General features: G+C 45.8%; 1 protein-coding gene across 3 annotated transcripts in view; it reads right to left on the bottom strand.

The window, feature by feature from the left end:
• Nucleotides 1-17629, bottom strand: part of PDS5B (PDS5 cohesin associated factor B) — a 263572-nt gene that overhangs the window by 42888 nt on the left and 203055 nt on the right. For all 3 annotated transcript variants that reach the window (XM_054015327.1, XM_054015328.1, XM_054015326.1), the window contains exons 20-23: nucleotides 11948-12071; nucleotides 11008-11166; nucleotides 10203-10271; nucleotides 6591-6727 (exon numbers count right to left, since the gene is read on the bottom strand). In XM_054015327.1, coding sequence (XP_053871302.1) covers nucleotides 6591-6727; nucleotides 10203-10271; nucleotides 11008-11166; nucleotides 11948-12071 — 489 coding nt within the window. The remainder of the gene's footprint in view (nucleotides 1-6590; nucleotides 6728-10202; nucleotides 10272-11007; nucleotides 11167-11947; nucleotides 12072-17629) is intronic.

The raw sequence follows: 17629 nt of genomic DNA on the forward strand, positions 1-17629 counted from the left end.
ACATTCTTGAGGAGGGTGACTGAAGAGGAAACCGACCTCAGTCGCTGAGTATGTGCATATCCTGGATGGATATTGTGAACCTGATGGTGTTTGATACAGTTCAAGACCCATCTGGAGAGCTGTTGGGCTGATATAGGACTGTGCCTTTAGACCTATTTGCAATGGAAAGAAAGAACTTAGGAGATTTCCTAAAAGCTTTTGTCCTGTCCAGGTAGAAGGCAAGAGCTCTCTTAACATCTAGCATGTGAAGTATGGCCTCTCGGTTATTGAGGTGAGGCTCAACATAAAATGTCAGGAGGTGAACTGGTTGGTTTATGTGAAAGGATGAGGTCACCTTGGACATGATCTTTGGGTGTGGCCTCAGAGTAACCTTGTTGTGAAAGAAGACTGTAAAAAGGGGGGTGCACCCATAAGCACTGTTATCTCCCCTGTTCTCCTTGCCGAGGTGAGGGCAACTAGAAATGCGGTCTTCATTGATAGGTTTGTGAGCGAACAAGTGGCCATAGGTTCAAAGGCTCTTTAAAATTAAGTTCAGGTCCCACGTTGGGATGGGATGTATGGGTTGGGGAAAGAGGTTCGCTATACCCTTCAGGAACCTCTTTGTTTGAAGTGTGAGAAAACTGAGTATCCCTGTTTGTTGATGGAAAGTCACTAGGGACGCCAGGTTTACTTTGAGTAAACAGAGAGAGCCCTGACTTATTGAGAGTCTGTATGTAGTCTAACACTGCAGGGAGATGCCAGGGTAATTTGCCTGGATTAATACCAAACTTGAAACCTGATCCACTTTTCTAGGTAATTACGACAGGTAGCCGATTTCCTACTGTTTATTAAACACTTTTTGTACCTCCTAGAACAGGAGCTCTCTATGTGTTGGAACCACGAAGGAGCCAGGCTTTGAGCCAGAGTATCCATAGGTTCGGATGGAGAGTGCGTCCTTCATTCTGCAACAGAAGGTAAGGACTGAGTTCAAGAGGGATCGGTGGACAAGCCACCAGCTGCGACAAGTACGGATACCACATCTGTCTTGACAGGTGGGAGAAATCAGTATGTTGTTTGCTTTTTCTCTTTTCATTTTTAACAAGACCTTCAACAGCAGAGGGAACGGGTGAAGCCGTATAGAAAGCCCTCATCCCATGGAAGGAGAGCATCCCGAAACGAGTGCTGGCCAAGGCCTGTTCTGGAGCAGTAGTATGGGCATTTCTTGTTCAGGTAAGTGTCAAAAAAGTCTATCATCGGTGTCCCTCACTGACAGAATGTGCTATGAAATACTGCTGGGCTCATTTCCCGCTGGTGGTCATGTGAAAACTTGCACCTGAAACAGCCTGCTGTTGTGTTCCCGGTAGACAGACCACTGATATTACAAAATTGTGGGAAATGCACCAGTTCCACAGCTTTAGTGCTTTTGTGCAGAGGACGGATGATCTGGCATCCCACTGGACGATTTATGCAGTACATGCACGCAATGTTGTCTGTCATGACTTTCATATATGTACCTCTGATAGGTGAGAAAGCGAGCACAAGCATTCCTGACTGCTCTGAGTTCAAGAAGGTTGATGTGGAGAGTCGCCTCTGCGGGTGACCATTTGCTGTAAGTCATGAGGTTGTTGAGATGGGCATCCTCTGAGGGATATGTCCATAGTGAGAAGTGTCGGGGGGAAGGGAGAACTGTGTGAACGGGAGCCCTGTGCAAACGTCTGCTGGGTCTTTCCACCAATTCAGGGAGTGCTTAACCCTAGAAGGCATCAAGTGTGGTTTGTGTAAACAGTTTTTGTTTGGCTTGAAAACCGAGGTGAACCACGTCTACAGGCACCTCATGTGAAGTCTGGCATGAGATATTATGAACACGCCAGCTGTCATGTGCCCCAGAAGCTGGAGGCAATGTATGGTCAACGTTTGAGAGCTGGTTTGCACTGTCTTTAAAAGCAAGGACAGGCTGTGAAATCTGTGCTGTGAAAGGAGCGCCTTTGCTTACAGTGAGTAGAGATCAGCCCCTACAAATTCCAAGCATTGTATTTAAGTTAGGGTCGATTTTTGGACATTGATTTGTAGACCCAGTTTCATAAATATGTCCATAGTTCCATGGGTGGCCTGTAGAGCTTCTTCGAAGGAGCGGGCCCTGAGGAGACAGTTATCTAAGTATGGGTAGATGATGATCCCAAGTATGTAGGTGGGACAGCATTAGAGAGAGGACCTTGGAGAATACTCTGGGAGCCAATGAGAGGCCAAAAGTAATACTCTGACCAGGTAATGGTCCTGACCCAGAGTAAATCAGAGGAATCATCTGTGGAACAGCAGGACTGATATGCGGAAATACGTGCCCTGGAGAGTGAGGGCTGAGAACCAATCTCCCATTCCAAAGATGGAACAGGGATGCTACTTATGCGATCACATTGAATTTTTGAGCCTTGATGTATTTGTTCAATGCTCTGAGGTCCAGTATGGGGGTCTCACCTCCCTTTTTCCTGGGGATCAGAAAATATTGAGAGTAAAACTCTTTGCCCCAGAGATGCAGTGGGATGGGTTCTATGACACCTATCTCCTGTTGTAATAGTCTCTTTTGAGAAGGGTCCCTGAAGAGGGACAGGGAAGGGAAGTCGGGGGAAAGGAGGGAGGTGAAGTGGACTGAATACCTCTGGAATATAATTTCTGAAACCCATCTGCCGGATGTTGTGTGTTCCCCAGTTATGAGAGAACAAAGTAATGCAGCATTCAAAGGGATGCAAGGGGTTGGAAAGCGTCAGCTGTTGTTGAAAGGAGTGGTCTCTCGGTGCCTCGACCAAGGCATCAAAACTGATGTTTTGAGGTGGAAGATTATGATGCTGAGGATTGAGGGCCTGATGGTTTGCACCTCTGAAACTTGGAGCTTTTTCTCTGTGGTTTGTAATAGTGTTGTTGTGGGAACTGAGGTGTACGCAGTTTGTGAGACGACTGATTAAGGGGAGGTATTCGACAGTTATCTGAACCTCCTTCAGAAAACTTGAATGACGAAACCACAAAAGCTCGTCACATCTCAACTATCGTTGATTCAGCTGATACAGCAGTCCATTCCATCTCAAATGCTGTCTGGAGCACTGTTTTAGCCACCAACTATCCCTCGTTGATAATGGCTCAGAATTGTTCCCATTGTGACTCCACTAGATGATCAATAAAGGCATTGAATTTGGCATAGTTCATATTGTTGTATTTTGCTGTTAGGGCTTGGTAGTTTGCAATTCTGAATTGCAAAGTAGCAAAAAAGTAGGCCTTCCTCCCAAATAAGTCAAGGCACTTTCAATCCCAATCATAGGGTGTGGATTTGGAATGATGTTAGCAGCCACAGAAATTCACTGCATCAACAACAATGGAATTAGGCAGAGGGTGGGAGAAAAGAAATTCCGTATCCCGGGGGAGGGGAACATAGTACTTTTTATCAGTCTGTCGGTGTGGCCAATGCTGACATTTGCCATATGAGTTTAACTGGATCCAAAAGGGCCTTGTTGATAGGGAGGGCTATCCTCAAGGAGGAGGATGTATGTAAATTATCTTGCAGCTTATGATGAGTGCATTGCCTCCTCTAGAAGTATTTGTATGGTATTTGCCACCCTCTTTGTAAGATCTTGGAAGAGCTTAAAATTGTCTGCCATAGATGATGAAGAGGGCATAATCATCTCTTCTGGAGGGGAGGAAGAGATGTAAGAATATGGTATAACATCTTCCTCTAGTCCCACTTCCTGCTCCTCCAGGATTTCCTCAGGAGGTTCTGAGGCTCTAGATGCAGTGGTTGTGGGAGAATGCCTCAGTTTTTCAGTGTGAGACACCAGACACCCAAGAAGGAATGATGCCTATAGGCCAACCATGGATCCCATTTGGCCGCCACTGGGGCAGTGGGAAAGGCATGGGAGGCTGAGCCCATGCCTGGTTATGGTAGCAAGAAGGAGCACAGTAGAGTGATGAAAGAGAACCTCCTCCTGGTCACTGTCCAAATCTCCACTGAAAAGTGGTGGAGCTCACATGGAAATTGGAGGTGCACAGCTTGGTGCCAGTGGTGAGCCCTAAGCCCGAGATTTGCTCAGTGCCAGGGCCCTGGTACCAAATAGAGGAGACTCTGGTGCCTCAGGTATCATAAGGTCCTTAGAAAATCTAAACTCCTGTGGTGCCGCAGTAATATCTACCGGTAGCGGTTGCTGGTGTTGAGTTGATGGTGCCAAAGGGATTGGAGACCTTGGCCGCAGAAAGCGGTCTGATGATGGCTGTCTCGCAGTTGCCTGTGCCGGGGGCTTCTGTACCGGAGCCATCTGCCCAGAGGTGGTACAATCTACGCCCCTGTCCCTGACTGGCAGTAACGCTGCTTTGGTGCCTGTGTCATAGGGTTCTCAGGCTTACCAAGCGTGTCTATTGCACCCTATGCCACCCAATCTAGGAGTACTGTGTTTACACGCCTTTGATACCAAGGAGACTGAATGTGCTGGGTGGCAGCTGGGCTCCCAGTGGGGAGCTGAGAGCCCGGGTTGCAGCCTGGCTCACTCAGCAGCTCAGTGCTGAGAGCTCACATTGCCCCATTAAGTTGATGCAAGCACTCCTAGTGAAGACACAGACAGAAGGAGGGTAGTGGGGACATGGAAAACCACAGTAATTACTGCAGTGGCTGTTTGTCGACTTAAGTCTACTTAAATTTGTAGTGTAGACATGCCCTAAGAAAAGAATAAAAGCACTAAAAACCAGCTAACACCACATTTCTAAAGAAATAAAGTATCTGTAAATGGACTGCTAATCACTCCATCTTTAGCCAGGGGCGGTTGAAAAGGAACTGAGCGTGATTCTCCCAAGGCAGAGCACGAGGACATGAGCATGCATGTGCGGGCCGAATGGACACTGGTACAAAGATTTCCGATCAGAAGCACAGGAACGCACATACGCCTATGGTGGAACTCCCATAGGGACACTACTTGAAGAATTATTACTATTTAATTCCTTCGCAGACAGACTTCTATATATGGGTCATATGATGGTATTTTAAATTTAAGAGTGTTATGATTATTTACAAGTTATACTGAAATGGAATTTTCAGCTTGAGTGCAGTGACTAAAGTTAATGCACAACTGCAAAATGCTCTATTTTGCAATTCCCTACCCTCTGGACTGGTCTGGTGTTTGATTTGCATAATAATTGTAAAGTCATTTAACTATATACCAAACATGCAAATCTCTTTATTTTGACTACTGTAATCCCTCTCTGCTCTCCATTTGTTTCTGTAAACAGAATTTTCAACGTTTGCCAAGAACAATGATGGTGAACTCGGCTCCTCACTTGTGCTTGAAGAAAGATTAAAAAGTTTACACAAAAATAAACATTAGCAGTCAAAGCAAATGGGCTAACAGCCAGATGAAACAAATTGTTAAAAAGCTAATCTTCTTTACTTATGTCCCTCCTCCCCTTCATCCTTATCTCCCTTCCTAAAAGCAGTGTGCCTTCAACTATGTATAAAGTGCACCACAAGGTAAGATTTTTTTAAAAAATTTTTGTTTAAAGTCAGTTTAGAAGGAGAAAAAGGAGAAATTGTGCAATTTTTCCTTCCAGTATGAAAAGTAGTTCAGAGTGAAAGGATAAGAGAAAAAGTAGAGGAAAAAGCACAACAACTCTTTACTATGATTTTGGATTATATTTATAGTAGCAAAATAAATATGAAGTTCCCTGGACTTCTTATCTGGGAATTCAAGCCTAGAGTACCATTACCTCATAAAAAGGTAAATTTTATATATAAAGTACACCTCTACAACGCGACCCGATATAACACGGATTTGTATACAACGCGGTAAAGCAGCGCTCTAGGGGGCGGGGCTGCGCGCTCTGGCGGGTCAGCATGTCTGGCTCCGACGTGCTGCTCTGAGCAGCGTATTAAGGGCGGGAGGCAGGTGGGCAAGCAGGGTGAGGAGGCAAATGGGGAGGTAAGCAGCAGGCAGGAGTGGGGTGAGGTGGGCGGAAAGACAGCAAGCAGGAGAGCGGCGGCCAGGCCGACGCGGGGAGGCATGGCGGACAGACGGTGAGGAGACTAGTGGGGAGGCGAGAGCGGGCAGGTAGGTGGGATGAGGAGGCGAGCGGCGGCTGGGAGTGCTGGGCAGACGGTGAGGAGACTAGCGGGGAGGCTGATTTTTCCTGGGCCCCGCACCCCTCTAGGGACAGCTCCGACACACTGCTCTGAGCGGCATGTTAAGGATGCCAGGCTGTGGCCGAGGGATTGGTTAAGGGGCAGAAGGTCTCAGGGGGCAATCAGGGGACAAGGAGCGGGGGGACTGGATGGGTCCGGGGTTCTGAGGGGTCAGTCAGGGGGTGGGAAACAGGTGGAGGTCGGATAGAGGGCAGGGCCAGGCTGTTTGGGGAGGCACAGCCTTCCCTACCCAATATAACGCGGTTTCACCTATAACACGGTAAGATTTTTTGGCTCCCGAGGACCGTGTTTTATCGGGGAAGAGGTATATAACATATCCATACATCCCAAATGCCTTTAAATTCTTCTTCTCCATACAGTGCGCATTGCCCCTTCTAAGTTACTGAAACTGTTGAGCAATTATACTGTCCAAATAGATGGTTTCACTTAATTGTCGATGGTATACCTAATTTTTCCCTGTTCTGTCAAGTCTCCATCACTGTGCAATATTGTTGTTAGCAATCTCAGAGTAGAAGTTCCTGATTTACTGTGGTTATTCTTCATTCCTAGCAACCATCGAACCATCATCTTAATGGCCTGGATCTGAAAGAAATGTTCACAAGTAGTATGTTAATTATGCTCTGCAAACAAAATTTTGAAATAATCTCTGTAGTAGTCTGATCACTTAGCAATATAATCGTCTCAAATGCTTTATTAGATAGAGAACATATTCCTCATAAGCATGCGAAACATGCATTCATCATCATTGCAACATGCATAGTTTCTAAATTTTCTGAAATGTAAATAAACCTTACTAGTTTTTATGAAATAAAGCAATTTTTCATTGAAAGGTACAATAAAAAAATTATACAACATTTACTACTGTAAGTTAACATCTGCTACAGAACATGGCTAATCAAGCCTTTCACGATAAACATTCACATCCGCTGTCCTGTGACACCACATAATATTTAATTTGAATTACATGATAAACGTATTACTATTAAACGCTGGAACTCACAAGACAGCCAATATAAATAATCCAATCACCATTTATTTTGTTTTTATGCCTATGAAGAGCAAAATTATCTTATTTGTGCATAGAGATCTAAGATATTGAGCAGATTCCCCCACTGTTGTCCCTCTTGCTGCTCTCCTATGACTTTACTATAATTTTCCCTTTTCCTCCCTCACAACATATTTAGCCCTTTGTTAAGATCACCTTTTTTAATACCTACCTGTGGGATTTTGTCACCTGCCCCCTTTGAACCTAGTTTAAAGCCCTCATCCCTAGGTTGGTGAGTCAGTGTGTGAAGATATTCTTCCCCTTCTTGGTCAGATGGACCCCATCTCTTCCCAGCAGTCCTCCTGTTCAGAACAGCATCCCATGGTCAAGGAAGCCAAAGCCCTTCTGTAGACAAGATCTGTGCAGTCATGCATTTATCTCCAGGATGCACGTGTCCCTGCCTTGGCCCTTACCCTCAACTGGGAGGATGGACTAGACTGCCACCTTTGCTCCAAACTCCTTCACTCTCACTCCCAGAGCCCTGTAGTCACTGCTGATCTGCTCAGGGTCATACATGGCAATATAATCAGCACCCATGTGGGTGAACAGCATGGAGAAGTGATCAGAGGGACAGATGAACCTCAGCATCCTCTCTGTAACGTCTTCAATCAGGGCTCTAGGCAGACAGTACACCTCCTGGGATATCATGCTACTGTCTGAGATGGCAAGCAGCCAGCCTCCTCCCCACAGAGCAGCCAGCTCTCCTCCTTCCTCTGGTGTTTCTGTAGTCACCTGTAGCTCGCTAGCATACTCCATCTTGGATGTCTCCATGTGCATCCTGTCAATGAAGTCCTTATGTTCTTGATATGTCTGCAGATGAGACACCTCTTCCTTCAGCTCTCTTACATGCTTTCTAAGGGGCTACACCAATGGTTCTCAAACTTTTGTACTGGTGACCCCTTTCACACAGCAAGCCTCTGAGTGTGACCCCCCCCTTATAAATTAAAAAATTTTTTTTATATATTTAACACCATTATAAATGCTGGATGCAAAGCAGGGTTTGAGATGGAAGCTGACAGCTCACAACCCCCCACGTAATAACCTCGCGACCCCCTTAGGAGTCCCAACCTCCAGTTTGAGAACCCCTGGGCTACACCAGCAGATACCTCTCACTGAAATAAATTTAAATAAAGGGAGTGGAGTCTCTCGTCCTCACTACTATTGTGAGGTTTTGGATAAAATACAGATAGGTGGGTGTTTGGTTCAAGTGAAATTGGAAAGAACCTTGGGAATAAGCCTGGGATGTAATCACAGGTAAATTGTCTCCGTGAGAGATCATGTAAGGTGGGGGAACTATGAAGTCCCCAAGCTCACCCACTCTCCTGGCCAATGTACTAACAGCTGGGAAGGCTACCTTCACGGTTAAGTGTAAGAGGTAGCAGAAGCCCAGGACTTGAATGGCAGGTTTATAAGTCCCAATAGTACAGAGTTCAGGTCCCACGCAGGCATAGGTTTTAATACCAGCAGGAATGTTCTGATAATGCCTTTTAGAAACTTTATTGTTGTGGGGTGGCTGAAAACGGAGACGTTCTCCATTGGAAGATAAAATATATTAATAGCTGTTAAATATACCAGTAGTGCACTGACAGATAGGCCTGATGAGTTCAAGGAGAGTAGATACTACAGGATAAGAGGAATCCTTGACTCCTCCCGAATCCTGCTGACAACACAAAGAGAACCCCTTCCACTTGGCAGTATAGCACCTTCGTGTAGACGATTTCCTGCTATTGAGAAAGACTGGCCCTCCTCTGACCAAGACTCCTCTAGCTCTGTTGCCCATCCAAAAAGCAGGCCACCAGATAGATGGATATAGGTTGGGGTGGCTGGTGCTGCCTCCGTTTTGCAACACTAAACCCAGAAATGACTGTAGATAAATGCAAGGGTGAGAGGCCATCCAAAGGATCATCATGAACCAGAACTGTCTCAGCCTCCATAGTGTTATTAGAATTACTGCTGCCTTGTTCTTCTCAATCTTCTGGAGGATGCAAAGGAGCAAGGGAGATAGGAGGGAAGGTATACATCAGTGGATCTGACCACTAAACTATGAAAACATCCCCTCTGGAATTATGTCCTGGGCATCCCAAGTGCAGTAGCCCAGGTATTTCCTGTTTTTTTTGGGTTGCAGAGAGATCCCAATATGGAAATCTGCATTGCCAAAAAATGTGCTGCACTACAGAGTTGTATAAAAATGCTTACAATTTGGTGGTTGCATTAATATTGTTTAGCTCAAGGGTTCCCAAATTGCGGTACATGTACCACTGGTGGTACATCAGCTCGCTGGAATGGTATTCTGTAACAGGGTAGTCTGTCTCCTTTAAGGGGTAGTGGGGCCTGGGGCTAGTCAACTTTTAGTCTATGACATGACCCATTTAGGGAAACAGGTATTCAAAACAATAGAAGACTAACTGGGGAATAAGAGCCAGGGCATTAATGAAGTAGCTACCTCCTTAACATGATAAACCCCAGCTGCTAAGTGACTCCCAGTACAGGAGATAGGGCAGACAGCCTGGAGAGCAGAACTCCAGAGAAGTATCAAGTCAGGAGAATAGGATGGGAACAAGAACCAGAAGGGAGACAGGTGAGCTAGGGAAGCCAGTCTGAATCACAGGCCTGCCTCAAGAAGGATGCATGTTGGGCACCCGAACCAAGGTATAAAGTGTGAAACACCAAGGGATGTTTTGTGGAGCAAGACCGGAACCTGGATACCAGTGGGCTGGGGAAGCCCGCTTGGATCATGGCAGAGCCCCAGGAATGAGACCTGTGGAATCCCAAGAGGAAGGAGTTGCAAGTCCAAGCCTATTCTGACAAAATCCTTATTTTATTTAAACCAGACATTTTTAGTTTTAGAAAGATCATGGGACTGATAAATCTGAAGGAAACATACAGAAAAGAATGACAATTATTAATTGCAGCTTTAGAAATACTAGGCATCTTCAGGTATACAGACATCATTAATTCACAATTATTATGACAGTAAATATACACCAAGAAAAAGTTTTAAGAGCTACTTACTTTGACAAGCGTTTCTGGAGAAACTTCCTCATCTGGAACCCAAAGTTTAGTTGTCTTTTTCCCAGGAAGCTAAATCAAATTTTACATCTTGTTACATTTAGTTTATTATTCTATTATTAATAGGATACGATACTATTGGTAAAGCCTACTATCATCTTATTTGCTTCTGTTTGCTTTTAAAGACAAACAGCAGCATTCACTGGTTAACTATTTTGTAATGCTAGTACATGTATTCACTATTGAAACAGCCAGTTTAATCATACTGAAAGATTTTTTTTTTTTTTTTTTTTTACTTATTTCATTTTTCTATTTCCCAAGAGAAAGCAATTGCTTTAAAGTATAAGCCAAACTGAAAGTTAAATTCTTGTGTTTACAGACCTACTAATTATTTCAAAATTGGAATAAAGCCTTGTTAAAATGTCAAGTTGTTGGCCCAAGCACAGTAGAGGAAATCCTGACCCAGCTTGAAATCAACCACAAAAATCCCATTGACTAAAATGGAACTAGGATTTCACCAAGTGGGTTTAATATTTTTAAGAATTAGACAGTCACTTGCTATGATCCATGAAAGGAAAAATGATTCTACACTATCGGGGAGGGGAGAAAAAACCCTCTTAGCCCTTTTTACTGCATAAATTTCCAGTCAAGTTAAAAAAATACATGCCAAAACACCAAAATATCTCAAGATGTATATAGACATGTTACTAATTTTTATAACTATCCTAATTTTGTATTTCCTGAATATCTTACCAAAGAAAAAAGTCAATTTATCAAAAAAGGCACAAATAGTTAAAAAAGTACTTACCCTATCATTCATTAGCAAATCTTTAACAATAAAGGTGGCTACCAAGGATTTCAAAGGGGCAGCAAATTGGTCTGGGGCCAGCATGGCTATATGACCAATAGAAACCAATGGTGTAATGAGATGTTCAAGGTTGCTTGGATCAAGGCTCTTATGCAGTGGCTAAAAGATAAATATAGGCAACAAATTCAGATCATAGCAATCTAATCAGTTTAGCTATACTAGAATAGTACTTATTATTGAACACTAAATTCCAGTCAATGGAAAGTTTCACCTGCTACTGAAACAATGTGTTTTCTCTCTCCCTCCCTCATTCACACACAACTCCCTCCCCCCCCCCCCCCCCGAAAGCCTTGCAGGAATTATGAATTCATTAGATTAACGGATATATTTTTCTGTGTTAAATTGCTGTCAAAATTACTATTTCAATAGTGGAATAAGCGTTTCTTCTTTGAAAAGTGATTTAAGATCCTTCGAGATGAAAGGTACTAGAAATGTTAATTATAAAGGATGCTGAAAGCATAAATTTCCATCAGTCCCATTTAATCCCATTTACCCTGAGCTTCCAATGAAAGCGAATGATATACACTGTTCCCTTTCCAAATACAAACTGAACCATCAAGGACTGCTTGCTGGAGCCAGTAATCACTACAAGGTAAGCATAGACCCTCTACCAGAATCTATTCAACCAGCAAGATTGGAGCCCTTTTATATGACCTCCACTGCACCAACAAGAACTATTTATTTGAGATTGAAGGGAGAAAGGAAAAAAGTTCATTTCCTAGTTTTATGACTTGGGTACTGGGGAAGGACTGATAGTGGTAACTAATCTTGAAACAAGTTATTCTAACACTCATTTTAACAAAATAAAAATACAGAGGCATAAATATGAATATGCAATATGAAGATTAAAAGAAAAATAATTAAAACCTTTTCTTCTTACCTCAAATATCTGTGCAAACTGTGTTTCTTTGCTGGAAAATATTGCATGGATGCAGTGAATGGCATACTTGGCCTGACGAGGGGGGCCTTTTTTAGCTTTGTGATGCAAGACTGGGAGCAAAGCACTAAAAATAAAAAGTGAATACCTTTTAAAAATTGTAAGTTTGCTACTTTACATGCTTTCACAATACAGCTATACAAAAGAACTTATTTGTACAAATGACTGGGGGACTCCTTGGGAAATTCAGTTTTTTCCCTGTCCTTCATCTGGTTCTACAAATGTTACATATGAAAACATCTTTTCTGCATTACAAAAGTGATTAACTTAGGAAACAGGCTGTGGTAACTGAAGTACAGTAATATGGATTTAGTTTTCAGACATGCACACTATGTATCCATAGCCAGAGAATTTGAAAGTAGTAATGTCCATTGGTCTGCACGCGCACCCTTGGCCCACCTCACGGTTTTCTGAGGTGATAAAAGAGATGGGCGGACCAACCGGCTCTCCACTTCCTTCTCTACCACAAATCCAACAGATCCAAAGCAAAGGGGAAGGAGAGTGGGAAGTGGAATACAAATAATCTCTATACATCTCAAAGAACCTCCAGTCACAGCCAAGTAACTTCCTCTTCTTTTTCGAGTGATGGTCCCTATTGTATACCACTGAGGGTGATTAACAAGTAGTACCTCAGTCGGAGGAGGGTGCAAGGATGAAGATGGAATGGTTAAGTGAAAGACAGGTGTGCTGAAGGAAGAATCTGCCACTGCATCCTGCACCAAGGTGTAATGCATAGCAAAGTTGTGTACTGAACTCCACAAGGCTGCTCTACATACGTCCCCAAGAGGGATGCCATTGAGGGAGGCCATGGTTGAAGCCTGGGCTCTCATGGAATGGACCCATATCCAGGAGTGTGGAGGAAGTCCTGATAACTGATAGAGTATAATGCCCCCTGAAATCCACTTGGAGATCCCGTGTGTGGAGATTGCCACAATAGCTGAAAGAGTTACAGGTCAGGCACACAGTTTAGGAGATTTCATGATCGGTCTTGTCCTCTGCAGGAAGAAGGCCAAGGCTCAACAGACAGAGGGAGTGGAGATGTAGTTCCTCTACTGAAGTGTGAGGGTTCAGAAAGAAAGCTGGTAAGAAAGTGAATGAGTTGATTAAGATGAAATTGAGAGACGACCGTTGGAAGAAATTTAAGATGCAAGCGCAGGGAGATTTTATCTTTATGGAAAGTGACAAAAGGAGGAGCTGTCATCAAGGTCCCAAGTTCACCGACCCTTCTCGCCGAAATGATAGCAACAAGGGGACTTCATGAAAAGGAGGGATATAGAGCTTGCTGCCAGCAGTTTGAAGGGCAGTTTCATTAATGTGGATAGAACTAGGTTGAGATCCCACTGGGGAGTGATGGGTTGAATGGCAGGAAGGTTCCACAGGGTGTGTAAAGAGTGCCCTTCCACCAGGGGGAAGGCGTCAATTGCTGCTAGGTGAACATTAAGAGAGTTGAAGGCGAGACCTGATGCCTTCAATGACAGGAAGTCCAGAAGGAGAGGAATCCTCACCTTTTCTGGGGAAAGCCCCTTCCGTTGGGCCCAGGAGTTGAAGCATTTTCACTTGGCCTGGTAGGAATGCCTAGTGGACTCTTTCCTGCTGCTGGAAAGGATGTTTTGCACATCTGATGAACACTCCCGTTCTAGAAATGATGCCTATAAAAAATGATGCCCATGCTTTGAGATGAGGTGTTTGTAGACTGGGATGTCTGATCCTGCCATTGTGCTGCATCAGTAGATCAGGGAAAGAGGGGATGGGAATTAAGCAATGGGAGGACATACAGAGGAGAGTAGGAAACCAGAACTGTCTGGGCCAGCAGGGGCGATCAGGATGACTGTTGCTGTGAGTTGTCTGATCTTGTGGAGTACTCGTGGCAGGAGTGGAAGAGGAGGGAAGGCGTAGTTGATCTGACCAGTGAAGTATGAGAGCATCATCCCGAGAGTCAGGACCAAGATCCCCCTGAAGCAGTATGTGCTCCATTTGTTGTTGATGGGGGAAGCAAAGCTGATCAGAGTCCCCCATTGGTTGAAGATGTTGTGCACTACAGTGTAGTGTAGTTCCCACTTGTGCTCAATCACAAACCATCTGCTGAGCAAGTCTGCAATCACATTCTGAGTCCCCAGGAGATAGGCTGCACATAACAGGATCTGGTGGGCAATGCACCAATTTCAGAGGTTGACTGCCTCTATACACAGAGCAGCGACTTCGCGCCTTGTTTGCAGATGTAGAAACGGTGGAGCTGTTCAACATGATAAGAACATGATGGGAACGATGAACAGGAGAAATGCCTGGCATGCCCTCCTTACAGCCCAGAGTTCCAGAATGTTGATGTGTATCCTAGATTCCCAAGTATCAGCGGGTAGCCGTGTTAGTCTGTATCCACAAAAACAACAAGGAGTCCGGTGGCACCTTAAAGACTAACAGATTTATTTGGGCATAAGCTTTCGTGCATGCAGATGCATGGCCATGCATCTGAAGAAGTGAGGTTTTTTACCCACGAAAGCTTATGCCCAAATAAATCTGTTAGACTTTAAGGTGCCACTGGACTCCTTGTTGTTCTTCTAGATTCCCAAGGAATCCACATTCCCTATGTCATGTGATATCGCACATGCGCTCCCATCCTACGAGGGACGTGCCGGTGATGACTGTCCTGTCCAGGGAGGAAGGAAGAAAGGGAACCCCTATGCAAATCTGCCATGGGTCCATCCACCAGTGGAGGGAAAAGAGTACTGGGGGTGGGGGAGACTGTCAGCATGATGCGTGGGTGAGTAAACTCTTTGGAGATGCATCTGGATACAGCAAAGGTGGAGGCCAGCAAAGATGGTAACATATGTGCAGGAGGTCATGTGACCGAGAAGAAATAGGCAAGTCCTGGCCATGACAGAAGGACTGTTGACTATGCGGGCTATGAGTTCTTGCAGAGTCTGAAACCTGTTCCTTGGTAGGTATGCTCATGCTGTGACAATCTAGGGACTGTGTGGGGTCCAAAGTTGATTTTTCAATGTTGATGCTGACTCCAAGGCAGGAAAGGAGTCCAAGCAACATGGAGGTTGAAAGTTGAGCTTTGCATCTGGACCTCACCACCTAGGAGCCAATCACCAAGATAGGAAAATACAAGGACCCCATAATACCTGATGTAGGCTACCACGATGGAGAAAAACTTGGTGAAGTCCATGGCAACAGCGGTAAGTCCAAACGGAAGGACGCTGTACTGAAAATGGTGCAAGCCAACAGTGAGCCTCAGGAACGATCTGTGGACGGATGAATGTCAATGTGAAAATAAGCATCCTACATATCAAGAGCCATAAACCACATGCCTTCTTCTAATGTACATGTGGCCAGCATATGGCAAACTGTTCTAGCTAACTCTAGCTAATGTACATGTGGCCAGCATATGGCATCGTTGATTGGCAAAGCAACTCTAACTGGCACTGATGAGTGAAGTAGGTCCCACAGCTTATGCTGAGTGTCTTGGATCTCCTCAGAGGACTGTGCAGCTCTTCTGCCACTTTACATAGGAGATCCTGGAATTGGAGACAGTTATCATGGGGTGGGGGAAATGCCAAAGCCACTGCCGCATCAGATGAGGATGATGGGATTCTCTTCTGTTCCAGCAGTACCATCGGAACTGGACTGAACGGCTCTTCTTCCATCATCTGTTCAGAGCAGCTACTCTAAGGCACCCGAGATGGGGAGATGGGCGAAGTTTTCCTCATGGGTTTCAACTGTGGGTATTGGGGCCAGGATGATAGATAGGACAGTTAGCTGTTCTGTAACTGGCGTTCTTCGAGATGTGTTGCTCAGGTGTATTCCACAGTAGGTGTGCGTGCTCATCACGTGCACCGGTGCCGTTCCCCCCACCCTCAGTTCCTTTTTGCCAGACAACTCCGACAGAGCAGAAGGAGGGCGGGATGTGGAATACAACTGAGCAACGCATCTCGATGAACGCCAGTTACGGAACAGGTAACTGTCCTTTCTTCTTCGAGTGATTGCTCATGTGTATTCCACAGTAGGTGACTCCAAACTATACCTGATAGAGGTGGGTAGGAGTTTAAGGGTTACCCGGGCGGAGTACCGCCCTACCAAACCTGGTGTCATCCTGCGTTTGGGAGACGATCACATAGTGTGATGAAAAGGTGTGGACAGAGTACCATGTAGCAGCCCTGCAGATGTCCTGAATAGGGACATGAGCCACGTAGGCCGCTGATGAGGCCTGAGCTCTCGTCGAATGAGCCTTCACTATAGGAGGCAGGGGAACCCCTGCCAGGTTGTAACATGTGCGTATGCACAAGGTGATCCAGCAGTAAATCCGCTGGGTGGAAACCGGTCGCCCCCTCATGCACTTGGCCGACGCAATAAAAAGCTGAGGGGATTTCCGGAATGGCCTGGTTCGGTCTAGGTAAAAAGCGAGTGCTCTACGCACATCTAACATGTGCAGGCGTCGTTCCTCATTGGAGGAATGGGGCTTAGGACAGAGGACTGGGAGGAAAATGTCCTGATCCATGTGAAAAGCCGAGACTACCTTAGGCAGAAAAGCTGGGTGCGGGCAGAGCTGGACCGTATCCCTATGGAAGACCATATACGGGGGTTCAGAGGTCAGGGCCCTAAGCTCCGAGACCCGGCAGGCTGAGGTGATAGCCACCAGAAACACCACTTTCCACGATAAGTGGGACCAAGAACACGTGGCCAAGGGCTTGAAGGGGGACCCTGTGAGGCAGGACAGCACTAGGTTCAGGTCCCAGATCGGGACTGGGGGTCTAGCGTAAGGGAATGCCCGATCCAGCCCTTTTAGGAACTGGGACGTCATGTGGTGTGAAAACACCAAGTGACCCTGCACCAGGAGGTGGAAAGCCGAAATGGCCGCCAGGTGTACCCTGACCGAGGAGGGGGCCAACTCTTGGATCCTAAGGGACAGGAGATAATCGAGGATGACTGGATACATGCAGAGAAGGGGGAGGAACCCCTCTCCCTCGCCCACGTGGAGAACCGATAGCATTTGGCCCGGTCGGTTCGTCGTGTGGACGGTTTTGGTTCTCAAGCAGAACCTGTCTAATCCTCAAAACACCTTTCCTCCTGCTCCTCCTCCTCATTTAACCACGGAGCAGCCATGCTGTCAAGTGGAGCACAGCCAGGTTGGGGTGGAGGAGATGACCTCCCTCCTGGGAGAGGAGGTCCGGTGGAAGCGGCAGCCTGCGCAGGGGGCCCACTAAAAGTTGCAGGAGAGTCCCGTATCAATGTTGACGGGCCCAATCCGGGGCTATCAGGATAATCCGCGCCCCGTCTGCCTTTACCTTCTGTAGGACTTTGCCTATCGGGGGAAGGGCAAAAAGGCGTAGAACAGGTGGCCCGACCATGGAATTAGGAATGCGTCCGATATCGCCCCTTCGCCCTCTCCCTCCCTGGAGCAGAATCGTGGGCAGAGGCGACTGTACCGTGGCGAACAGATCTACCTGGGGAGTGCCCCACTCTAGGAAGAGTCGCCTGACCACCTCCTTGTATAGAGACCACTTGTGTTGCTGGGAGAAAACCCTGCTTAGGCGATCCGCAAGCGTATTGAGCTTGCTGGGCAGGTGGAAGGCCCTCAAAAGGATGTTGTGGGCTATACAGGACTCCCACCGGTGCTGGGCTTCC

The sequence above is a fragment of the Malaclemys terrapin genome, chromosome 1 (genome assembly GCF_027887155.1).
Source record: "Malaclemys terrapin pileata isolate rMalTer1 chromosome 1, rMalTer1.hap1, whole genome shotgun sequence".
Lineage (NCBI taxonomy): Eukaryota > Metazoa > Chordata > Testudines > Emydidae > Malaclemys > Malaclemys terrapin.